This window comes from Schistocerca cancellata, chromosome 8 (genome assembly GCF_023864275.1).
Source record: "Schistocerca cancellata isolate TAMUIC-IGC-003103 chromosome 8, iqSchCanc2.1, whole genome shotgun sequence".
Classification (NCBI taxonomy): Eukaryota; Metazoa; Arthropoda; class Insecta; order Orthoptera; family Acrididae; genus Schistocerca; species Schistocerca cancellata.
Window position 1 is genome coordinate 458206695 of NC_064633.1, and position 27118 is coordinate 458233812.

Below are 27118 nucleotides of genomic sequence, written 5' to 3' on the forward strand. Positions count from 1 at the left end.
TTATATCCTCCTTTCAAGACACTGTCCATTCCATTCAACTGCTCTGCCAAGTCCTTTGCTGTCTCTGACAGAATTACAATGTCATCGGCAAACCTCAAAGTTTTTATTTCTTCTCCATGGATTTTAATACCTACTCCGAATATTTCTTTTGTTTCCTTTACTGCTTGCTCAATATACAGATTGAATAACATCGGGGAGAGGCTAAAACCCTGTCTTACTCCCTTCACAACCACTGCTTCCCTTTCATGCCCCTCGACTCTTATAACTGCCATCTGGTTTCTGTACAAATTGTAAATAGCCTTTCGCTCCCTGTATTTTACCCCTGCCACCTTTAGAATTTGAAAGAGAGTATTCCAGTCAACATTGTCAAAAGCTTTCTCTAAGTCTACAAATGCTAGAAATGTAGGTTTGCCTTTCCTTAATCTTTCTTCTAAGATAAGTCGTAAGGTCAGTATTGCCTCACGTGTTCCAGTGTTTCTACGGAATCCAAACTGATCTTCCCCGAGGTCGGCTTCTACTAGTTTTTCCATTCGTCTGTAAAGAATTCGTGTTAGTATTTTGCAGCTGTGGCTTATTAAACTGATAGTTCGGTAATTTTCACATCTGTCAACACCTGCTTTCTTTGGGATTGAAATTATTATATTCTTCTTGATGTCTGAGGGTATTTCGACTGTTTCATACATCGGTTACATTAATAATTATTAATAAGCCGTCGCTACGTCAAACAGCCAGAATGGAGTAGAGCCAATATTATTATTAAAATTAGTTTTTTTTTATATAATGTATAAGAGAGTGGGCTACAGAACGGCATCATTTGGTCGAGGCTCAGCAACAGCAAAGTTTCACCTGAATCTGACAGCCAGGGCGACTGTCGAAATATTGCGTCAAACTGAATTGAATACCCGAGTGCAAACCCGAGTGGAGTACTCAAGTTACTCCGTCAGAAAGTTTACTGTCACAGTATTCAGACCTACTCACACGCTTGCATTGATCTGTTACTCCATCTTTTTATGGAGATTTTGTGGAACTAAATAAAACTGTCATCATCTGCAAATCGGAGGGAGAGTTAGGCAGCCGTTTCTACGTATTCCTTTTTCATCGCAGTCAAATGATTTTAAGACCTGCACCAAGACTGCATGAAATACATTCACTACATTCGCTTACTTTGAGTACTTCCATGTCAAATTTTTTTATGCGTCATCAGTCTTCTGACTGGTTCGATGCGGTCCGCTACTGCGAATTTCTCTCCAAAGCGAACGTTTCCATCTTCCTACGTCCTCAGTTATATGCTAGATGTATTCAAATCTGTGCCTTTCTCTCCAGTTGTTACCCTCGACAACTCCCTCTAGCGACATGGAAGTTATTCTCTGTCTTAACAAATGTTCTACCATCCACTCCGTTCTTCCTTTGATAAGGGAGGCTATCTTTGCCAGTGCTCGTCTATTTTTATGTTCTCCTTGCATCGTTTGTCAAGTGTTATTTTGCTTCGAAGTAGCATAATTCCTTAACTTAGTCTACTTCGCGGTCACCAATTTTGATATTAATATTTCTGTTACTCCTCATTACTTTCGTCTTTCTTCAATTTACTCTCAATCCGTAGTGTGTCATCAGTAGGCTGTTCATTCCATTCAACACGCTCTGTAATTTTATCTCACTTTCACTGAGGACGTCAGTGTCGCCAGCGAATCTTATCATTCATTTCACCCTGAGTTTTAAGCCGTTCATGAACGATCTTTTATTTCCATCATTGCTTCTTAAAATGTCGAGTGCAAGCATCTGCGTCAAAAATGTAAACTGATAGTCTCCTGAGTAGTAATTGCCATAAAACAGAGGTAGAATGCCCATAAATCTGCTACTCTTGTCTAGCCAAATTGAAAAAGGCAAACGATGTCATCACAAGATGCAAAGCAAAACTTCAGACAAACGAATCTGTCAGTGCAAATCAAAACAAATACACTCAATGTGTTAATTTATAACGAGAAATGGCAATGAAGGCAGTAGAGGTCAATGATAACAAGGTAACAGTGAACCACTTATTGAATAAATTTCAGGAAATAGGAAACGAACTACGTTAACGAGTTTCAGAAAAGTTTAACAGAAAATTGAAACCGTGTGTGTAGAGTCTGGGATCCAGTTTCTACTACTACTCCTGTATAATATTACCAGCACATCGGGTAAATAAATTCAGTGTGCTTGAAAAGAATGATCCTCCCAATAATGTAATACCTCCACCGAAGAAGTGAATCACGTAACGCTCGTTCGTCCTATTCCTGAGTATAGCTCCTGAATCTAGGACCTATGTCAAGTTGGGTAAATAGGAAAGATACAGAAGATCCGAAGAAATGAAGTGGCGAGATCCATTACAGGATCGTTTAGTCAGTAAGGGAGTGTTACAGAGAAGCTCAGTCAACTTACTCCGGAGACAGAAGCTAAAACAGGGGCATTGTGCGTGTGTAGGGGTTTACTAATGAAATTCCCGGAGCGCACGTTGCGGGAAGAGACGAGCAACATACTACTACCTCCCACACACGTCTCGCTAAATGACCACAACGAGAAAAGCAAAGAAATCAGAGCTCACACGGAGGTTTACCTACGCCCATTACTTCTACGATCCATTCGCAACTGGAACAGGGAAAGGGAGAAATAATGGTGATACCACAAATACCCTCCACCACACACCGTAAGTTGGGTTGTGGAGTACAGATGTAGACTTAGATTCCAGCTGACTGTCTACACGCTAAGGTCTCGACACGACTCCCACGGAGACCGTTAAGCAAGCAGCTGTCGCACCGAGAAGCGCTGGAGTTATCAGCGACTGCTGACCGCTGTCCCATCGTAACACGTTGTTTGCCCTCTGACCAGCGCTGCAAGTGGGAAGATGGATCCTACAATGCATCAATCGACACACACAGCGTACGTGCATAACGGTAAACAAATCGACTTTGATAGCGCGCATGTTCCCGCGAAAAGCGATGCTGAATAAGTGACATTTGAAAATACTGCTGTTGGTAAATATCATTAATCATATGCCTTGAATACCAGTCAGTAGTTTCATGGTGCTATAATAGCGTTGATGTTCTATCTCCTAGACCTATACTATTACAGCACTACATTGCCTCTCTGACACCATGTAGTACTACTACAGCCTTCTACTTCCTAGACGCCATGTGGTCCTGACGTCGAGTTCTGCTTCTTAGACACTGTGTATTTTTATTACAGTGTTTTACTTATTGGACACCAAGTTGTGCCGTTACAGTGCACCGCTGCTTGTACACAAAGAAGAAGTTTGTTAGTGCTTTACTTCTTAGACACGAAGTACAACTATGTTAGTGTACTACTTGTTAGAAAACATGTAGTCACACTATAGTGCTCTACTTCTTACACATCACGTAGAGCAACGATAAAGCTCTACTTCATAGACAGCATGAAGTCCTACAATAGTTCCCCGTTACTTAGAGATCATGTAGACATATAGTAGCTCTTTAGACACTCTGCAGATGTTAGCGCTATACTTTTGAGACACCACGTAGTCCTAATACAGCGTTCTGCTTCTTAGACACCACGTAGTTCTACGATAGTGCTCTACCTTTCAGACATCGTGTACTCCCACTACAGCGTTCCATTTTCTAGACACTACAGCGCTCTACTTCTTAGACGCCATGTAGTCCTACTATACGAGTAATGCTCTACTTCTCAGACATCATGTAATCCTACCTCGCTGTCCCAGTTCTTACCTAGGGAATACCCCAGCTCCCACGGTTAAAACAATAAAAATAATTTCAAGATACCGAAGTACGTTTGTTCTGTCATCTGCCAAGGACATTTATCGGTAAAATTCTGTATTTTAGTCGGTCTTTGGAAGTAAACGGATGTAAGGGCAGCAAAAGCACAAGTGACTGATAAAGCAATACTGCGTACCTATAATTATGACCAGCAGGTTCACAAGAGTTGTAAGTGAGGTGTTATATGTCAAAATATGAAACATTTGCTTGAAACGTTATATGTTAACTCTTTCAGTGAGGGTAGAGATTTCCCAAAACAGAAGTTTTAGAATGTAACAGTTCGTGGTGGAAGAGATAGGGACAATGTGATACCTATGGCCTTTGATATCGGACTACCGCAGTATGGATATGCTGAAAAGGATGTACCCCGCTGCTCTGGTCAAGTGTGCATACTGTTCCATTCCGTTGTTTTTTTAATCGCGTAACTGAAACTCAACATTTACGATGCGATGACGGATAAGAGATCAATGTGCGAACACATTCTTTTTGGGGAATATGACTGTCAGAGTGACAATAATAGAAGAAAAACACATTTCTGAAAAAGAGAAACACATCAGTACTTAATATAAGTTGTAATCTTAGAAATTCTTATCTGAGGTGTAGCCTGCAGAGGGATCGTTCGTAAAACAAGAGCCAGGAAACCAGTCACAGAACAGGATACCGCCACTACTGAACTGAATGGAAGGGTTATAAATATTGTGGTAGCCAATATATTCCATAATCGTTACATAAGCATAGTAGAAGGTATAGTGAGAAACATTTCATGAGAAAAATTACAGCAGTGAGCTGAAAAATGAATGTATCACCAATTTCTCCGCCTGAAATCAGGAAAATTACACATTCTCTCGTAAATATAAGCTCATCTAGTTCTGATGATGTTTCCAATAGAGTACTAAAGATTTGTTCCCATATAATAAGCCCACAGTTACCTGAAAAATGTATTTTTCAGAGACAATGCCGTTGTCAAACCCCTACTTACGGAAGATGACAGGAGAGACGTCAATAACCACCAACTTTTTTCACTGCAAACATAATTTTACAAAATTTTTGAGAAGCAGACGTATTCTAGAATTTTATTTCACCTTAGCAACAACAATATCCTCAGAAAATCATAGTCTGGGTTTCAGAAGAGGTGCTCTACTGAGAAGACCATTTACATGTTCACTCACCATTCTTAACAAGCATTGAATAATAAAATCGACAGCAAACCATCACCGACGACGATAGTTCAGATACACATGCCGACGTCGCAGAAAGTAGATGAGGATGTTGAACGAATAATTCAAGAGAAATGAAAATCTAGTAGTCACAGGGGACTGTCCTGCAGTTGCAAGGGAAGGGGTAGAAGAAAGGGTTACAGGAGAATATGGACCTGGTACTAAGCATGAGAGAGAAGAAAGACTAATTGAGTTTTGCATTAAATAGCAGCTAGTAATAGCGAATACTCTGTTCAAGAATTGTAAAAGGAGAGGTATACTTGGAAAAGGCGGGGACATACGGGAAGATTTCAGTTAAATTACATCATGGTCAGGCAGAAATTTCGAAATCAGTTAATGTATTGTAGAGCTTACCCAGGAGCATTTACAGAGTCAGACCATAATTTAGTAATGAAGAAGAGTAGGTTGAATTTTAAGAAACTAGTCAGAAAGAATCATTACGCAAAGAAGTATACGGAACTACTAAAGACTGAAGACATATTCTTGAAGTTCTCTAAGGCTATAGATACTGCAATAAGGAATAGCTGAGTAGGGAGTTCAGTTGAAGAGGAATGGACGTCTCAAAAAAAGGCAATCACAGAAGTTGGAAAGAAACAGATAGGCACCAAGACGGTAACTGCGAAGAAAACATAGGTAACAGAAGAAATACTTCAGTTGATCGATGAAAGAAGGAAATACGAAAATGCTCCGGGAAATTCAGGTATGCAGAAATACAAGTCATTCGGAGATGAAAAAAACAAGAATTGCAGAGAAGCTACGACGAAATAGCTGCATGAGAAATGTGAAGAAATCGAGAGAGAGATGATTGTCCGGAGGTCTGACGCAGCATATAGAAAAGTCAAAACAACCTTCGGTGAAATTAAGAGCGTTAGTGGTAGTATTAAGAGTGCAGTGGGAATTTCAATATGAAATGCAGGGGAGGGAGCAGACAGGTGGAAAGAGTATACTGAAGGTCTCTGTGAGGAGAAAGAGATGGCAGAAGAAGAAACAGGAGTCGATGTAGAAGAGACATGGGATGCAGTGTAAGAATTAGAGTTTAAAAAAGCTTTGCAAGATTTGACATCAGATAAAGCAGAAGGGATGGATAGCGTTCATCAGAATTTCTAAAATAATTAGGGGAAGTGGCAACAAAGCGACTGTTCAGTCTGGTGTGTATGAGATTGGTGATACACAGTCTGACTCCGGAAAAATATCATCCACACAGTTCTCAAGACTTCAAGATCTCACAGGTGCGTGAATCACCACACAGTCAGCTTAACAGCCAATGTATCCAAGTTGCTGATAAGAATAACTTACAGAAGACTGGAAACGAAAATTGTAAACGTGTTAGATGACGCTCAGTTTGACTTTATGAAAGGTCAAGGCACAGGACAGACAGTTGCGCCTCTTAGTGGAAGCCAGCCTAGAGAAAAATCAAGAGACGTTCATAGGATTTGTCGACCTGGGAAAAGCGTTCGACACTGTCAAATGGTGCCAGACGTTACAACTTTTGGGAAAATTTGGGATGAGCTTTAGGGAAGGCTGGTAATATGCAATATGTACAAGAGCCAAGAGGGACCAAGAGGGAACAATAAGACTAGAAGGCCAAGAAGAAAGAGCTCGGGTTAAAAAGGCTGGAAGATAGGGAAGTAGTCTTTCGCCTCTACTGTTCATCTCTACATCGATGAAGTAATGACGGAAATAAAAGAACGGTTCGACAGTGGAATTAAAATTCAAGGTCAAAGGATATCAATGACGAGATTCGCTGATGACGTTGATATCCCCAGCGTAAATGAGGAAGAATTACAGGATCTGCTGAATGGAATAAACAGTTTAATACGTACAGAATATAGACTGAGTGCAAATCGAAGAAAGACGAAAATAATCAGACGTAGCAGAAATTAAACCAGCGAGATACTTAACATGAGGATCGGTGATAACGAAGTAGATGACGTTAAGGAATTCTGATACCTAGGCAGTAAAATAAGCCATGATAGAAGGAGCAAGGAGAAAAAAAGCAGACTAGCATTGACAAAAAAAGGAGTCTAGTCAACTCAAACATAGGCATTAATATCAGGAAGAAATTCCTGAAAATGTCCTTTTGGAGCACAGCATTGTGTGGTAGTGGAACATGGACAGTGGGAAAACCGGAACAGAAGAGAATCGAAGCATTCGAGATGTGGTGCTACAGAAGAATCTTGAAAATTAGGTTTACTTATGAGGTGTGCAATGAGAAGGTTTTCCCCAGAGTCGGCGAGGAAAGGAACGTATAGAAAACACTGACAAGAAGAAGGGACAAGATGGTACAACATATCTTAAGACATCACGGAAAAACTTCCATGGTACTGAAGGGAACAGTAGAGTGTAAAAACTGTAGAGAACGACAAGACTGGAATGCATCCAACAAATAATTGAGGACGTAGGTTGCAAGTGCTACTCTGAGACGAAGAGGTATGCACAGGAGAGAAATTTGTGACGGGCCGCATCAAATCAGTCAAAAGACTAATGACTCCAATAATTTTCCGCGACCTATTTAAACCGTTTGACTGTGTGAATCATAGTTGTACTTAGTAATTTAACCAATATAGCCCAGGGACGTAATTCTGACTGGAGAGAGATCACAAGCCTAGCTCTTAAGTCCACTGTTGTTACTCATACATGTAAACGACCTTCTGTCTAATATCCAACAAGCAGAATTAGTTCTTTTTGCATATGATACTAATATTGCACTCAATCCAAGCATACATAAACAAACGGAATAAATGGTAAACAATGTTCTTAATGGTGTCATTGACAGGTCTCCTGTGAAAGCTCTAACTCAATTTTGAAAGGACACAAAATATTCCGTTCTGCCCATCTAGGACCACTAGATCAGTTGTAAGTGTAACACATGGTAAGTAAATAATAAATAGAGTGGATACTTCAAAATTCTTAACTGTCAAGCCAACAGCCATGTAACTAAGATGTTATTTTATTTTATTTTGACGAAAATCAGTTTCGGCATTCCACTATGCCATCTTCAGGCCCCATATGCAACTCTCAAAATAAACGATAATGCCACACAGTACGATACACCCCTGCGTTTCGTAAATTCAAACCGTTTCACAAATGATTCACTCAAATACTTAGTAGCAACAGTTGCTATATAGAGGGAGACCAAAACCTGATTACATAAGCAGGTTCAGTTGGTTGTAGGATGCATTAGTTATACAGTGTGGAGAACTGCATCAAACCAGTCTTTGGGCTGAAGACCACAACAAGAATCGCCGCATGGGATTAGCCGAGCGGTCTCGGCGCTGCAGTCATAGGCTGTGCGGCTCGTCCCTGAGGAGGTTCGAGTCCTTCCTCGGGCATGAGTGTGTGTGTTTGTCCTTAGGATAATTTAGGTTAAGTAGTGTGTAAGCTTAGGGACTGATGACCTTAGCAATTAAATCCCTTAAGATTTCACACACATTTGAACATTTTTGAACACAACAACAATCTGATTTGATTAATTTCATCGCTGTGCTCTAACAGGTCATACCGTGGTTCACTTACCAACACCCGCGAGGAAACACTCGAGGAACTCATCCAGTGAGAGACTAATTCCGTGAACGAGACGATTGAAGTAGTAATAGGAGGTGGCGGCGTCCGTAGGACTTCTGGCAACGTATATGATCTGGAAAACAGAGACACTTTGTAGTACATGACGGAGGGTATATAGCACCAATATTACCGCTTTTCTCACGTATTACGTTTGCACATCGAGCTATTCTATACCCAAAAAATAACTGGTGTGAAGACGTTGGCGCAGGAGAGAAATCCGTGGCGGGCCACATCAAAACAGTCAGAAGATTGATGACTCAATATATGACACTTCCTGGCAGATTAAAACTGTGTGCCCGACCGAGACTCGAACTCGGGACCTTTGCCTTTCGCGGGCAAGTGCTCTACCATCTGAGATACCGAAGCACGACTCACGCCCGGTACTCACAGCTTTACTTCTGCCAGTATCTCGTCTCCTACCTTTCCTATCTATATCCTTTCTTGGTGCTAGTTCTGCAAGGTTCGCAGGAGAGCTTCTGTAAAGTTTGGAAGGTAGGAGACGAGATACTGGCAGAAGTAAAGCTGTGAGTACCGGCCGTGAGTCGTGCTTCGGAAGCTCAGATGGTAGAGCACTTGCCCGCGAAAGGCAAAGGTCCCGAGTTCGAGTCTCGGTCGGGCACACAGTTTTAATCTGCCAGGAAGTTTCATATCAGCGCACACTCCGCTGCAGAGTGAAAATCTCATTCTGGAAACATCCCCCAGGCTGTGGCTAAGCCATGTCTCCGCAGTATCCTTTCTTTCAGGAGTGCTAGTTCTGCAAGGTTCGCAGGAGAGCTTCTGTAAAGTTTGGAAGGTAGGAGACGAGATACTGGCAGAAGGAAAGCTGTGAGTACCGGGCGTGAGTCGTCCTTCGGTAGCTCAGAAGGTAGAGCACTTGCACGCGAAAGGCAAAGGTCCCGAGTTCGAGTCTCGGTCGGGCACACAGCTTTAATCTGCCAGGAAGTTTCATATCAGCGCACACTCCGCTGCAGAGTGAAAATCTCATTCTGGAAACATCCTCCAGGCTGTGGCTAAGCCATGTCTCCGCTATATCCTTTTTTTCAGGAGAGCTTCTGTAAAGTTTGGAAGGTAGGAGACGAGATACTGGCAGAAGTAAAGCTGTGAGTACCGGGCGTGAGTCGTGCTTCGGTAGCTCAGATGGTAGAGCACTTGCCCGCGAAAGTCAAAGGTCCTGAGTTCGAGTCTCGGTCGGGCACACAGTTTTAATCTGCCAGGAAGTTTCATATCAGCGCACACTCCGCTGCAGAGTGAAAATCTCATTCTGGACTCAATATATATTTATATATCCTCATGATTGCTACGCAAGATATACAGGGGGTTGTCAAAAAATATGGAAATCCACAACATTACATTACCGTGCTTAATACGGTGCAGGAAAATCGTTGACCTTCGAAAGAGCTCCCAGTCATTTTGGAATGAGTAAATAGAGGCCCTGAATGGTTTTCAAGGGAATCTTATTCCATGATTCCTGCAAAATAGTGTCAAGTTCAGGTAACGGTGATGTGGATGGGTAGTGAAGATGCACCATTCCCTCCGAAGTAGACCGCAGACGCTCAATAATATTAAGATCTAGCGACTATGGTGATCGGAGGAGGTCCGACAATTCATTCTCTTGTTCACAAAACCAGTTTTGGACGATGAGAGTTGTATAAATCGGGGCTCTGTCTTCTTTGAGCACAGCATAATCTTTGGGAACAAATACTGTACCAGGAAATGGACCCAATGAGCCAAAATGGTCACATAATTGTTGGCAGTAATGCGACCTAACAGATTACCCATCGAGCCAATTGTATGCCGTATATGGCTGCTCAGATCACCTCTGCAGTCTCTGCCCTATTTCACTCTTGAGACGTATACTCGGCCAGAAGTTAAAAACAGTGTGAGACAAGACTCCTGCGCCCAAATGACTCCCTTATTCATTCCGTGGCTCCATAGTCCAGCGTTTTGTGTCTTCCACTCCCTGTTTTCATGTTACGGGCGTTTGTATCTCTGGTGTGTGCTATTGGAATTCCAGCTCGCACTGTGATTCCCTGCTTATGGAGCACAGTTCTTGATGTTTTGGTGCTCACAGGGTTCGCGAGTGTGACACTCGGTTCTGCGGTGACTTCTGTAGCTTTTTCGCAACGAGCTTCCTCAATGACCATCTCTCACGATTACTCAAACATCCTACCACGTTAAGACTTGGCGGATGGTGTATTTTTTCTTTACCTTTATACGGTATAAACATTGAATGTGGTGCCTCTTGAAACACGAAAAACTCCGCTTATCATGGTTACAGAAGCACCCATCATACGAGCACCAGAATCTGCCCATTGTTGAGTTCTCTCACAACTGTACAGACCACTGTTGTGACTAGGACTGGCAATTGCAACGTATTGAAGATGTTTCGCAAGTGCCACTCGTGAACAAATAGAACAGGTTATCTGCAGGCTCGGCTACTTTATTCAAGCAAGCGTCTCTAGCGGTCTTTCCCTATCTTTATCCAAACCTTGTAAAAGTTTTCTATTCTCCTTCCATGGTACCGATTTTACGTTACCATCCAATTTCGTATTGCTTCTTAAACGACTTAACTTCCCGTATATGTTTACACTAGCCTTGTAATTCGATGATATCGGTTTGTTTGTTCTTTCTCGTAGGCATTATATTGATTTACGCAGATTTAAACAGTGGAAAAATAAATCTGCCAGTTTATTTTTATCAGCCGTTACCCAAATGTTTGTACACGATATTACAAACACGCAACAAACAAAGTGTTCCATCACCCCAGTTCCCACAATTCCTGAAGGCAGATGTTGACTGTGGATATTGTATCGTAAACACGGTGCCTTTGACTGTTCTCAGACGTCACTAAGGTCACACGAAGATGTTAACAACCATGCATGAGCAGCATCTATTAGATGGGGGCGATCAGTTCCAGTCATACCACCGGGAAGGAGGTACACGGCTCGTGTTGTCTGAGCCGATCAGTCCAGTCATCGGGGTCCAACAGCCGATCAGTTCCAGTTATACCACCGGGGAGGAGGTACACGGCTCGTGTTGTCTGAGCCGATCAGTCCAGTCATCGGGTTCCAACAGCGGATCAGTTCCAGTCATCGATCAGTTCCAGTCATACCACCGGGAAGGAGGTACACGGCTCGTGTTGTCTGTAGTTCAAACATGCCTAGACGGTCTATACTGCGGTTCGATCGTGTCCGCATTGTTACTTTGTGCCAGGAAGAGCTCTCAAGAAGGGAAGTGTCCAGTCGTCTCGGAGTGAACCAAATCGATGTTGTTCGGACATGGAGGAGATACAGAGAGACCGGAACTGCCGATGACATGTCTCGCTAAGGCCGCACAAGGGCTACTACTGCAGTGGGTGACGGCTACCTACGGATTATGGCTCGGAGGGATCCTGACAGCAACACCACCATGTTGAATAATGCTTTTCGTGCAGCCACAGGATGTCGTGCTACGACTCAAACTGTGTGCAATAGGCTGCATGATGCGCACCTTCACTCCCGACGTCCATGGCGAGATCGATCTTTGAAACCACGACACCATGCAGCGCGCTACAGATAGGCCCAGCAACATGCCGAATGGACCGTTCAGGGTTAGCATCATGTTCTCTTCACTGATGAGTGTCTCATATGCCTTCAACCAGAAAACAGTCGGAGTCGTGTTTGGAGGCAACCCGGTCAGGCTGAACGCCTTAGATGCACTGTCCAGAGAGTGCAGCAAGGTGGACGTTCCCTGCTGTTTTGGGGTGGCATTGTGTGGGGTCGACGTACGCCGCTGGTGGTCATGGAAGACGCCATAACATCTATACGATACGTGAATGCCATGCTCCGACTGATAGTGCAACCATATCGACAGCATATTGGCGAGGCATTCGTGTTCATGGATGACAATTGGCGCCCCCATCGTGCACACCTTTCGAATGACTTCCTTCAGGATAACGACATCGCTCGACTAGGGTGGTCAGCATGTTCTCCAGACATGAACCCTGTCGAACATGCCTGGGATAGATTGAAAAGGGCTGTTTATGGACGACGTGACCCACCAACCACTCTGAGGGATCTACGCCGAATCGCCGTTGAGGAGTGGGAAAATCTGGATAAACAGTGCCTTGATGAACTTGTGGATAGTATGGGAAGAGGAATAGAGGCATGTATCAATGCAATAGGGTATTACAGGTACCAGTGTGTACAGCAATCTGGACCATCATCTCTGAAAGTCTCGCTGTATGGTGTTACAACATGCAATGTGTGGTTTTCATGATCAATAAAAAGGGCAGAAATGATGTTTATGTTGATATCTATTCCAATTTTCTGTACAGGTTCCGGAACTATCGGAACCAAGGCGATGCAAAACTTTTTTTGATGTGTGTATTTCTCGAGAAGCGTCATAGTATTTGAGATAATAATATGCTCTAGGTAACTGCAACAGACGTGTCCTAACGATGTTCATCTATGACTCCGTGTATCGGACCGATAACCCCTTTGGCACGCAGGAGAAGCCTGCGCCTTTTCCATTTACACGTGAATAAAGTTGCGCAAGCGATTCTAGAAAAGTATGAGCCAGGAAACAAGCTAAATTTGTGACGTATCCAGAACAGAAGGAGTCTAATTTGCAAACATCAGACTTAATTTGAGGAGAAATTTCTGAAAAAGAACGTTCGGAGTACATTGTTGTATGGTAGTGCATCATGGAGTGTGGGAAGACTTTTTTTTTGAAGAGAATGGAAGCGTTTGAGATGTGTTGGTACAGAAGAATGTTGAGAATTGGGAAAGGAATGAGGAATGAGGAAAGTACGGGAAGGATGGACAAGAAGTGGGACAGGATGATAGGATCTGAGTACAAATATCAATAAATAACTTCCACAATACTTGAAAAAGCTGTACAGGATTAAAACTGTAGGAGAAGACAGATATTAGAATATATTCTATAAATGATTTAGGACGTCGGATGAAAGTGGTACTCTGAGATGAAGCAGTTGGCACATGAGAAGAAGTCGTGGAAAGCCGCAAGAAACCAGTCAGAAGACCGAAAAACGAAACAATCCAGTATTAAATCAAACAGAATTTCCGACGTGTCCTGGTGCCTTGTTAGCATTAAGTATTCGTAATTCTTTTAATAGTTGTTATTATCGATCTCTCTCTTTTCTGAGTCGGTATGGTACTTTGGTATAGTAGTATTGACATACTTAATGTACGTCTGTTGTATTCAATTTCAACACAAGAGACATTCACAAGCGACTGAATGAAAGCTTAGGATCCATTCGTAGACTTTACGTATGACTACAACTTGGTAGGATTTTCCGATAGATCAATTAATCGGACTGTTGGGTTCTCCCATGGCCCTTATCCACGGATGCACGGAATGCTGTCAAATTTCCTCTCGCAGTGGTGTCAGAACTGTGCTGTGACACTATAGCCCGGAGACTTTTCTGAGACCTATAAATGACGTGGCGAAGCCTTACGCAGCTGGCAAAGTGCAGTCGCCTTACAAAGAAAAAGAGTTGAATTAAATTGAAATCACATTTATAGTCACTGATTCGTACTGTTTACGTTACCATGATTTAAATTGCTATACTCACGAGCCTACAAATCAACTCATTTAAAAGTCGATGAAATTAACCAGTCAAATTATATATTAAAACGAATTTTCCCCAGTCAACTGAATCCATCAGTGGGTCGCCTGAGTAGGCGACCACTGAATGGTGGGGGTGGCACAGTTTTCATGTCCACCAACCAATTCGGAAGACTGAGAAGATAGTGAAAATCTGCTGAGGTTCGGGGCCGTTACTTTTACTTTCAAGCTGCAGCTCACGTTTGGAGAACCGGCACCACAGAGTGCGACCAAGTTGAGCACCAGGAGGCCGAGCTGCCCTGCCGTCAGAAAGCATGAACCATGAGCGTTGCCACCTCTAGTCAAATTGCAATAGGGACATTCTTCTAATCGCTGAAAGCACACTGCTCCGGTGCATTCGAGGTTACAAAACTAATGAGAGACGCTCTCCTAGTCCCATTTCGTTGCCGTTCTTGGTCGGCTTCACATCTTTATTTGTAGTTGTGAGGGAGTTGCCACAATGCGTTAGCTTCAGTCTCTTTCGAAATTAACATGTATAGATTACTGTTTGACAGAGGCAGAGTTGGCCACATAAGTTAATTTTGGGGAAGCGCTAAGAGGGTGACAGAAGAAAGTGCGTTAACCTTTTCTGAAAAGTAGCAGGCTTCGAAAGCGCAAAGAGTGCAAGACTGCTAGTTTCAAAGGCAGACAGCAGTGTCAGTAATGGAGTCTGCGTATGTTTTTGTTTTATAAAAGGGATACTAGACGGTTGAAACCTTGTGTTTATATCATGATTGCCGAAAAAAGTTTAATCTCTTAAGCGAACTACTGGGGTGCTTGTTCACTGAATCATTCATCTGAGTAGTCGCAGTGTCTATATCTTCAGGTCTGACACTTAGACAGAGAAATGCTATTTACAGGAAGACAAAATCGATGCAATGTCATTGACGTACGAGGCAAACGAAAGTGACCCTAAGACTGACAATTGTGGTGCTCCTAAGAAACATGTTTCCAGGACGATTTTTCATTTCCAGAGGTAAGATTTTGCTGTCTGGTGAGGAATTACGCCTTATGCAAAACCTCGTTTTATAGTTTTGTTTTCAACCAGGCGTGATTCACCAGTTTTTGTGTTATCTTAAGTGGATTTATTCGTTTTCTCACATGCACCTATTAGTTGTTTATGCTGGTAGCTTTAAATCTACTTCACGTACGACAGCTTGTTGTGGTTTTTGATATTATGGTGATTTTCCATTACCTATGCTAATAAATCATATAAAATGCATATATAATAAGGAAGAAACTGCAAAACGCCAAACCCCTGACTAGCTGTAGATAACGTAGTAGATTTAAAGCTACCAGCATAAACAACTAATAGCTTCATGTGAGAAAGAAAGCAAACGAATAAACTCATCTAAGAGAGGACAAAAAGTCCTGAAACATGTCGGGTGCAAACAAAACTATGGAATCGTGTCCTGCGTAAGACTAAACTCCTCTCCAGTTTTTTCTTAGCAAGCAGGGAAATAAGAAGAACTGCAATATCCACAAGATGATTACTTTGCTGTCAGATTTACAAATGGTTTTCAAACCACTTCAGTGCACTATCTGGGACAATAAGCTGTCGCGTTTTTCTGAGCAGTATGTCGACGTTGACAGTATCAAAAGCTTTGTATAAGTCTAGTAGTGTCAGTATTGTGACCTCACGGACATCCATGGCATACTTAAGATTATCAGTTACCTTGATTAGTGAAATATTCGTGCTATGGTGTTTACAAAAAACGAGCTGATATTTATCAAATAAGTTGAATTCACTCTCTCTAAGGACTTCACGATTTATCGTTGTTTCTTGATTGATTCAAATTGTTTTTCACATATATTTATATTTTCCTGCACCAAGTCGGCAGCTCCTCTATTTGCCCACAATTGTGGGTTTGCTAAATTCCATTCTTTGCGGCAATACTGCCTGGAATTTATGTATTTTTATCTCAAGAACTTGATCTAAATTTCAATTCGCTGTCTGTTAATGGTCTGTAATTTTCTCCCCGTTCCCTTCATTAATTAAGACATTTATTCAAGCAACAGGATCCCCTTCTGGGCTGATGTCACCACAGTCTAGGTAAAAAAGATTAGCAATGAGATTGGTTTCGTCTCCTAAGGAGATCTACTACCAAAGCAGTCAGTAGAAGGTAACAAAGCGAAATTTACCGTTTAATAAATCGTTCATGCAGAGGAACTGTACCAACATACTGTCATTTGACCATCGAATAGACTGCCATAGGGCGGACATAGTAATAGGCATCGCTGGCATATAAAAACAAATTAAAGAGTTGGAAATAATTAAGTCCAGATGGAATGCAAATTCGGTTTTTCAAAGAGTATTCTGCAGTACTGACACTTTCCTTAGCTTACATTTATCGCGAGTCTCTCGACCAGCGCTAAGTCCCAAGCGACTGGAAACAAGCGCGCGTGATTCCTATATACACTCCTGGAAATGGAAAAAAGAACGCATTGACACCGGTGTGTCAGACCCACCATACTTGCTCCGGACACTGCGAGAGGGCTGTACAAGCAATGATCACACGCACGGCACAGCGGACACACCAGGAACCGCGGTGTTGGCCGTCGAATGGTGCTAGCTGCGCAGCATTTGTGCACCGTCGCCGTCAGTGTCAGCCAGTTTGCCGTGGCATATGGAGCTCCATCGCAGTCTTTAACACTGGTAGCATGCCGCGACAGCGTGGACGTGAACCGTATGTGCAGTTGACGGACTTTGAGCGAGGGCGTATAGTGGGCATGCGGGAGGCCGGGTGGACGTACCGCCGAATTGCTCAACACGTGGGGCGTGAGGTCTCCACAGTACATCGATGTTGTCGCCAGTGGTCGGTGGAAGGTGCACGTGCCCGTCGACCTGGGACCGGACCGCAGCGACGCACGGATGCACGCCAAGACCGTAGGATCCTACGCAGTGCCGTAGGGGACCGCACCGCCACTTCCCAGCAAATTAGGGACACTGTTGCTCCTGGGGTATCGGCGAGGGCCATTCGCAACCGTCTCCATGAAGCTGGGCTACGGTCCCGCACACCGTTAGGCCGTCTTCCGCTCACGCCCCAACATCGTGCAGCCCGCCTCCAGTGGTGTCGCGACAGGCGTGAATGGAGGGACGAATGGAGACGTGTCGTCTTCAGCGATGAGAGTCGCTTCTGCCTTGGTGCCAATGATGGTCGTATGCGTGTTTGGCGCCGTGCAGGTGTGCGCCACAATCAGGACTGCATACGACCGAGGCACACAGGGCCAACACCCGGCATCATGGTGTGGGGAGCGATCTCCTACACTGGCCGTACACCACTGGTGATCGTCGAGGGGACACTGAATAGTGCACGGTACATCCAAACCGTCATCGAACCCATCGTTCTACCATTACTAGACCGGCAAGGGAACTTGCTGTTCCAACAGGACAATGCACGTCCGCATGTATCCCGTGCCACCCAACGTGCTCTAGAAGGTGTAAGTCAACTACCCTGGCCAGCAAGATCTCCGGATCTGTCCCCCATTGAGCATGTTTTGGACTGGATGAAGCGTCGTCTCACGCGGTCTGCACGTCCAGCACGAACGCTGGTCCAACTGAGGTGCCAGGTGGAAATGGCATGGCAAGCCGTTCCACAGGACTACATCCAGCATCTGTACGATCGTCTCCATGGGAGCATAGCAGCCTGCATTACTGCGAAAGGTGGATATACACTGTACTAGTGCCGACATTGTGCATGCTCTGTTGCCTGTGTCTATGTGCCTGTGGTTCTGTCAGTGTGATCATGTGATATATCTGACCCCAGGAATGTGACAATAAAGTTTCCCCTTCCTGGGACAATGAATTCACGGTGTTCTTATTTCAATTTCCAGGAGTGTATAAGTCGAATAAAAGGACCGACCCACAGAACCACAGACCAAATTCCTTAACATTGGTTTGCTGCAGCATGCTTAAGTATATTCTGAGTTACAGTACAATAAATTTGGTTGAGACGGATAAGCTTAGGTACGCGAATCGGCAAGGTTTCGTACGAAACTTAGCCGGCCCTTTTCACACACGTTATTCAGCTAACCATGGATAAAGGGCAGCAGAAAGAATACATACCCCTGTTTTCCGAAAAGCGTTTGACAGTGCCCCACTGCAGACTGTTGACGAAGATATGAGCATGTGGAACAGGTTTAAGGATATGAGAGTGGCTCGAAGAGTTAAATAGTAGGACCCAGTATGTCCTCCACAGTGTGTGTTCACCAGAGACAAGGGTGTCGTCAGGACTGCCCCAGGAAAGTGTGGCAATATCGCTGTTATTTTCTGTATACTTATTTTCTGTATACGTAAGTGATCTGGCAGACAGAGTGAGCGCAACCTGCGGCTGTTTGCAGATGATGTTGTTAGGTACAGGAAGGTGTCGTCGTTGAGTGATTGGAGGAGGAAACAAGATGACTTAAACAAAATTTATAGCTAGTATGATGAGTGATAAAGTTGTAATTTACTGCAGATGAGTAGGAAAAACAAACCCATTATGTTGGGTTACAACATTAGAAGCGACACAGTCATGTCGGTTAAATATCTGGGCGCAACGTCGCAAAGCGGAAGGAAATGGAACGAGCATGCAAGGATTGTAACAGGGAACGCGAATGGTCAACTTCGGTTTGTTGGGCGAATTATATGGAAGTGTGGTTCATTTATGAAGGAGACCGCCTACACAAGACTAGTGTGACGCTTTCGTGAGTACTGCTCGAGTGTTTTGGATCCCCACCACTACAAATTAAAGGGAGATATCGAAGCACAGCGAGGGATTAGCCGAGCGGGTCTCAGGCGCTGCAATCATAGACTGTGCGGCTGGTTCCGGGGGAGGTTCGAGTCCTCCCTCGGGCATGGATCTGTGTGTTTGTCCTTAGGCTAATTTAGGTTAAGTAGTGTGTAAGCTTAGGAACTGATGACCTTAGCAGTTGAGTCCCATAAGATTTGAAACACGTTTGAACACATGATATCGAAGCAGTTCATAGAAGGGTTCAAAATGGTTCAAATGGCTCTGAGCTCTATGGGACTTAACTTCTAAGGTCATCAGTCCCCTAGAACTTAGAACTACTTAAACCTAACTAACCTAAGGACATCACACACATCCATGCCCGAGGCAGGATTCGAACCTGCGACCGTAGCGGCCGCGCGGTTCCAGACTGTAGCGCCTTTAACCGCTTGGCCACCACGGCCGGCTCATATAAGGGCTGTTAGGTTTGTTACCGGTAAGCTCGATCAACAGTATTACGGAGATGCTTCGTGAACTCAAATGTGAATCACTGGAGGGAAGACGGCGTTGTTTTCGCGAAACACTATTAAGACATCTTGCCTTTGCGGTATTGCCGTCCCGTTTCTTATTCGATTTACTGGCGTCCCTAAATTGCTGGCTTGCCTACCCCTTAGTGGCAGCAGCAGCGCTTATCGACAATAGCACTGCCATACTATATTTTTAGCGACCGCTATTATTTCGCCGGCCGATGTGGCCGAGTGGTTGTAGGCGCTTCAGTCTGAACCGCGCGACCGCTACGGTCGCAGGTTCGAATCCTGCCCCGGGCATGGCTGTGTGTGATGTCATTAGGTTTGTTAGGTTTAAGTAGTCCTAAGTTCTAGGGGACTGATGACCTCAGATGTTAAGTCCCATAGTACTCAGAGCCATTTTTTTGCTAGTAATTCTGGGTCTGCGTGTGTCGGGAGATCAGCCAGGATGGAGCTCCAGTGAGGTCTGGCCAGCCAGTACTCGCCGACCGCTGGCGACACACATGCACTTGAGCGGGGACGACCGTTGGTTGACCGTTCTGTAGCTCGCCTCATCGGGCGACGTGTATTTGGTCTTCTGACCGCTTCTGGGCCCCTTCAATTGGTCATTTTGCGGCACTTGGGTCGGTTTCTTCCTTGTGCGGAGATGTCGGGTGGCCAGTAAGCCGGTGTTCCCAATGCATGGTTGGGTCCTAGCCAGTGTCTCCGGGTCATCATGTGTCCGAGTTGTGAACGCACATCAAGGGAGTAGGGGACGGAGCAGCAGTGTGGTCCGGACAGCCTTGATTTGGTCAACTGTTGCCGACACATGACTTGAGTGGGGACGACCTTGGTTGGTCGTTCGGTCAGTCGTCTCATCGGACGACGTGTATTTGATCGCTGACCGCATCTGGGTTCGATTTGTGTCTCGACTTGTGATTCGTCCTTGTTGTTCTTCCACAGTGACCGTTTTAGTATTGTTCGAGTTGTTTGTGGAAGAGTTTCGTGGAACCGTGTGTAGCTTGTTTGGTTTGACTGAGAGGCTGTTTTAATGTTGCCTGCGTGCTGCAGGCGGTCAGTCAGTAGTTCGGTTGCGATGGAGCAACATGGAAGTCTCCGCGACGTGAGGTCAGGCCAGGGCCGCTGGCGGCTTGCACGCACAGTCAGAGTTGTGTGGCACTAGCTGAGAGAGCTGCAGAGTCCGTCGCCCACTGAACCTGCGTACTGGAGTTGAGTAATCAGTGAACCTGTTATGGGACCTCAACTGCTCTGACATCTCTTCGTCGATTGCTGGTTTTTGCTTCCTGGGCTGTTCCCACAAGCAGCAACATATTGACGAGCTGGAATTGGCAAAATTTTGCAGCCGTCTTCCTGTTTGGTGTTTTAAAACCAATCATTTAAACTTATTTTGGAGAAGTTACTTGGGCCCTCAGCCATGAATTGATCTTTGTTGTTTTAAAGAGAAAACTGTGCTCTGGTTTAACGAATAAAGTTGTGTGTGTTCTTGTATAACTAACATTAATTGAACTTGGCCCCTTTCCACAATCTGATCCGCTCTGTCCTGCGAAACCAGATTTCAGTCGCCAATGTACATTTTGTGTAAGGACCACGAGGCTATGATTACAGAAATTAGGGCTCGTACGGAAGCCTTTAGACAGTTGTCCTTCCCTCGCTCTGTTTGCGAGTGGAACAGGAAAGAGAATTACTAGTAGCAGTACATGGTCCCCTCTGCCAAGCACATACCGTGCCTTCCTTGGATATGGATGAAGATGTAGATGCAGTTGCAGATGCAGACTGGGGAAACAGCGATAGACAGAACATCAAACTTCCATTTGATAAACTTACATCCCCAGACCAGACCAAACGCCAGGATCTAGAACGTACCTTGGGCTTGACGGTCCACAGCTGCCTAGGCAGCAGTGCCGGCGGCAGGTGGCTCTTGATGAGTCTGGGGGATGGCTGGTCCACGGCCAGCTGGATCGTGTCCGGGGCCCCCCGTCTGGTCGCCTTGGGCAGCGTACTCATGCGCCTGTCACCAGCAAAGAGATTTTGCATGAAACACTTTAAAGAAGCCATCGTGACGGTATTTCTGTAGGCAGTACGGTGTACTTACTCGATATACCGGAACCGTTCGGTGATGCAGATCTCTTTCGCGGTTTTGAAGTCCAAGTCGTTCATCAGTAACCAGACCAACTCCTGTGTCCAGGTGGTACCTGTTGAATGATTGTGTTGAAGTGGTAATCATTTGACAAGAAATATCTAAGCTCAACCAGGTTGCGAGGTTTCATTGTCTTCAAATGTCAAGTTTTTACGGAAATTTTAGTGCTGTTGACGCGTCTAGTGAGCAGCGATAATCGATATAACCGATTCAGAACGTACGTCATCTCTGCTGGGCGAAGGTACGTATAAAATTAATCTTTGAATAATACAGATGAACTTTGGATCGACAGTGTAAAACGCTGCTTGTGTAGGAATGGTAGATGATGTCAGGTCGAATCGGTGTAGTGAAGTCTGTGTTAGCGGAAGTCGTACTGTCCAGTTGACTCCCGTATCAGTGTGGAGTGGAGTAATTGCGCAAATGTGGAATGGAGTAATGATGGTTAGTGACATATTGTATGAATGATTACAATGATGGGTAAATATGGTAAGCTGCTAACCTATGAATATTTCTCAGAGTTCGTTACTCTTGTCAGTGATTTTTAATTACAGAACTGGAAATTGAACTACATGGCTTGTACCCTCATTCTCGTACTTCGGTGGAAACAGGCGGGCAGCGTCATAAGGTGTACACAAAGCTACTCTGGATCAAAGTCAGGCATGAGACCCGCGCCGACGTCATGTTCGTGTGTGCTGCTGTATTCTTTTGGTGACTCCTTGGCGCTAAGGATTGAGTGCGAAATAATTACTGCGGCACACAGTGAATATTGACATAATGTTCGCATGTGTAATGTGCCTCGAATAAGTAATCGATATAACGTAGTCGTTATTAGTCGATTTTCACCAGGTAATTTTTAAGTTTTTACAATTAATTAAACTAAATCGTTAAGAGAAGAGTCGTCTTTAGGTTAGACAGCCGTCTCATACAATCTACATTGTCTAAACATAAAGGAAACTGAAAATTCGTTTCCTATAACGTCTTGACTTTTTCAGACCAGATATAACTGATAATTGTGCCATAGCTTCTCACATCCTAGGAGCAGGACACAGTTTCAAGAAAAGCGACACCGATCACTTGCTTCACACTTACCTATCAGTTGGCCGATGTCCGTAGCAGAGGAACTAGAATCAGCTGTTAATAAAAGCAAGAACGAAAGAGAGATGCTGAATGAAGCGAGAAAATTAAGGAATAGTTGCCACCAATTCTTACCCCCCTGATCACATAATAATTATCCTTTACTATCAGTACACTCTTATATTCGTTAGAATTTAACTCATTTCTGTAAATACGTACTCCATCTATTGCAAATTAATACGTTATTACAAGGAGGCACCAAAGAAACTGGTATAGGTATGCGTCTTCAAGTACAGAGATTTGTAAACAGGCAGAATAAGGCGCTGCGGTCGGCAACATCTATGTGAGACAACAAGTGTCTGGCGCAGTTGTCAGATAGGCTGTTGCTGCGATAATGGCTGGTTATCAAGATTTAAGGAAGTTTTAACGAGGTGTTATAATCGGCGCACAAGTGATGGGACACAACATCTCCGAGGAGGCGATGAAGCGGGGATTTTCCCGTACGACCATTTAACGTCTATGCCATGAATATCAATAATCCGGTAACACTTCAATTATTATCCGATATCGCTGTGGCCGGAAAAAGATCCTTCAAGAACGGGACTAACGGCGACTGAAGAAAGTCATTCAGCGTCACAGAAGAGCACCCTTCCGCAAACTGCTGCAGATTTCAGTCCTGGCTCATCAACAAGTGTCAGCGTGCGAACCATTCAACGAAAAATCATCGATATGTGCTTTCGGACCCGAAGGCCCACTCGTGTACCCTTGATGACTGCACGACACAAAGATTTACTCCTCGCCTGGACCCGTTAACACTGACATTGGACTGTTGATGACTGAAAACATGTTCCCTGGTCGGACGAGTCTCGTTTCAAATTGTATCGAGTGGATGGACGTGTACGGGTAATGAGACAACCTCATGATCCATGGACCCTGCATGTCAGCAGGGAACTGTTCAAGCTGGTAGAGACACTGTAATGATGTAAGGCGTGTGCAGTTGGAGTGGTATGGAACCCCTGATACGTCTAGAGACGACTCTGACAGGTGACACGTACGGAAGCATCCTTTCTGATCACCTGCATCCATTCATGTCGATTGTGCATTCCGATCGACTTGGGCAATACCAGAATGGCAGTGCGACGCCCCAAACGTTCAGAATTGCTTCAGAGTGGCTCCAGCAACACTTTTCTAAGTTCCACTGGCCACCAAACTTCTCAGACATGAACATAACTGAGCATATCTGGGATGCCTTGCAACGTGTTGTTCAAAAGAGATTTCCACTCCCCCGTACTGTTACGGATTTATGGATAGTCCTGCAGGATTGTTGGTATCAGTTCGCTCCAGCACTACTTCATACGTTGTCGAGTCCATGCCACGGCGTGATGCGACACTCTTGCATGCTCGCGGGGACCCCACAGGATGTTAGGCAGATGTACCAACTTCTTTGGCTCTTCAGTATACAAGTAGACGACATTGTTACATACATTCAGGACCTTTGTTTTGCCAAAATGTCAACGCAACATTTATCCTTTTCCATGTTAATTCATGTACTGTCTATTTTGTTAAAAATGGTACCCAGCTTGTTAACAATTTCCCTTATCATAATGATGTCACTGTACATATTAGCACGTACCTCAGTGTGTTAGACTAAGTATCCTAAATATGGAAGAAAGACATCAATCGATGTTGATATAACATAGTTACAGAGTAAGCTGTCGTACATACGTAACGCTACTATTCTTTTTGTGAACGGATGGCTTTTTTTTTTAATTTCGTGACACCAACGAGATGCTGTGTACTATGAACTGCTTCAAGTGGTTTGTCCATTGCAGTTGGCTTTTATGCCAACAGCTGAGATGCCTTGCGATTGCGATATAAGAAAACTGGAGTAGGGCTCGCGCTCTGTCAATCCTGTACAAACTTAATTATGTATGTAGATAGTGCCTCTGCACAATCTGACGAATCATGTTGCGAGTAAAATTGTATGTGACAAAAATAGCCGTACCTTTTGACTGCATTGACTTGAAAGCTTAATTTTTCTTACTCCGACGAGGGACTGTAGAGCTTAGTATTTGCATACATTTCAACTTGACACCTATAACCGTTCCTGAGAAAAAGGGACTTAGACGGATAGACAGACTGACAGCAAAATGACGTATGATTAGGTTCACAGTTGTCATTTGCTTGTATATTTTTAACAGATCTCAAGATTGGGTACATTGCACAGAAACCAGTAATTCAGATATCAGAAAACTGTTATTGACAGAGTGGCTGAAAAAACTGGATTTTTTTCCTAGAAATAAGAATCAAAGTTCATTGCGTACTGATCAGAATATCCAATTTCGTATCTTCCATGTTAAATATCATTGTATTATTACATGGTAAATTACTCAGTTGGAAACTAAAATATATATACGGCACTATACAAACTTTGATACAGCTGTGTTGTAATTGGAAATTGTAAAGTATACTTTCCACAGTGATTTGTTCACCAGGACTAATCCCATGCATGCAAATAACTGTAAGACTTTCAGGTCGATATTACGATGTAAATAATTCCAGATACTTCGCCACATAAAAATGCTTCTTGTGGAGATTTTTCTTCTTGCCACTATTACACAACGACCCTCACACTGCTTCGGCCAATCGGAAAGAACGGTATACAGTCTGCTGAGGAGTTGCTAGGTGACTTGAAACCGGTAATGGTGAAATTATAAAATTTCTACCATCACAATAGGTAACTAGTTGCAATTATTTCTGAATATCTGTAGACACAGACTTGTTTGAATGGTGAAAGGGGGCAGTCAGTCCACGTTTCGTGTGGTTCTGAAGTTTTGTCGAGTCCTCGAAAGTGTTTTTTCTCTTCCTGTGTTTCCTTACACTACTGTAACGCGAGGGAGGAAGATCATGATGGAAACGAAACTGACAGATTTTTTTAATCTTAATTTTTATTACATCTGATATTCAGCAGCTCTTGTACCTTTAATCACCTTTCCTGAACATGAATGATTGCTAAGTTGTATGAATGTAGGTGTAATTGCGAATGTATCCACATTGGTAGGTTCACGTTTACTTTCTGGGTTCTCAGTCTAGTAGGGCCCGGAAATGTTCAGTTTAATTGTTCGAAGCGGGCTTGGGGTGGGGAGTCTGTCTGCCAAAGTAAGACTTCCTTAAAGAAAGGCCTCGCGATTGGTTCCCTCATAACCGTGCGCATGCAAGTACATCTTAAAATTTTAGAAGTTGAACAGATGAAAAAATTTTAACCAAAGGAACCAAGCATTGTTTCTCCTGTCTTCTAATCGGAGGAGACACCTGGTACCACTGCAAATTCGTCGGTCCATTGGTCATTCGACGCCTTCGAGATACTTTCTGTCGCTGTCCATGGAGTCTAGGCAGGTTGGATTTTCTAGCCTTTCGGTGGGAATTAGTTCAGATTTTCGTTTTAGAAACTTTCTATAATTCCCAAAGTCACTTATCAAAGGTGACAATTTTGCTGTTGTTTACCTAATCCTAGATAAGGATGACTTTGTTCATTACCTGGTCACGACTCCCTTCATACATCGTCGTCCCGATGAAGTATCGTGTTTCTTTTTGTTGTTAGTCACGCGCAAGTTTCGACGGCTCAGCCTTTACTGGGAAATTGTGCATTCAGCCTGCGGTTATTCTTTGAGTATTTCAATCTTTGTGTGCGAGTACATGAGAGCCCACATTGCGTTCCTTATGTAACATAATCATCACTGAAAAATGATGATCAATATGATAAAACAATTTTCCCATATGTAACCACAGTGTTAGGATTTTATACGTGTTAAATGTTCATTGAAGATGAAGACAACGCTCGTTTTGTGAATAAATATGAACGTGCAGTCAACTTAGTTCGTTAAACTTTTCCGCAATGTGCATATTAATACGCAATTCCACTCGATTACAGCACGCTGTTTCTTGCAAACCGACATAGCTACGTTACACACTTCCATCTTACATACTACAATTAAGAAGCCTCTAGTGGCAGAGTTTTGTAAATGTATAAACACGAAGAATTGCGATGGTGAATGTTAAAAACATGGTTTTGTGTAAAAAGTTTTAAGAGTTTTGACAGAAAAAATTCGGAAGCGTTACTTTCTAGTGTACCATCATACCTTAATTGAATTTGGTGCTATGTTCTATCACAAAGGAAATGCACAACGGAAATTTAACTTCTTGACTTTAGTTGATCAGGGAATGAACTTCACTAAATACCTCCTAGTACCTTTCTCTTACAGGTCAAACAAGTTGAGTTAAAAAATTTAGAGAACTTTCATTCGAGGAAGGCTACGATACTGTAGTTCCGCTGCCACTACCGTTTTTCTCGTTCAAGGATCATGTGGGAGCGATAAGAAAGATCATGACACTTCATTGTTATTACTCCTCAGTTCAGAGAATTTGTTTCACTATTAATCATAAATGGCACAGAAACAATCTTTCCTTCTTCTTCAAAAAGCTCGGGAAGAATTCTGAACCA

General features: G+C 43.6%; 1 protein-coding gene across 1 annotated transcript in view; it reads right to left on the minus strand.

Moving 5' to 3' along the window:
* The window catches only part of LOC126095625 (luciferin sulfotransferase-like), a 48843-nt gene that overhangs the window by 19517 nt on the left and 2208 nt on the right, over nucleotides 1-27118 (minus strand). The window contains exons 2-4 of the mRNA XM_049910391.1: nucleotides 21499-21598; nucleotides 21270-21414; nucleotides 8516-8636 (exon numbers count right to left, since the gene is read on the minus strand). Coding sequence (XP_049766348.1) covers nucleotides 8516-8636; nucleotides 21270-21414; nucleotides 21499-21598 — 366 coding nt within the window. The remainder of the gene's footprint in view (nucleotides 1-8515; nucleotides 8637-21269; nucleotides 21415-21498; nucleotides 21599-27118) is intronic.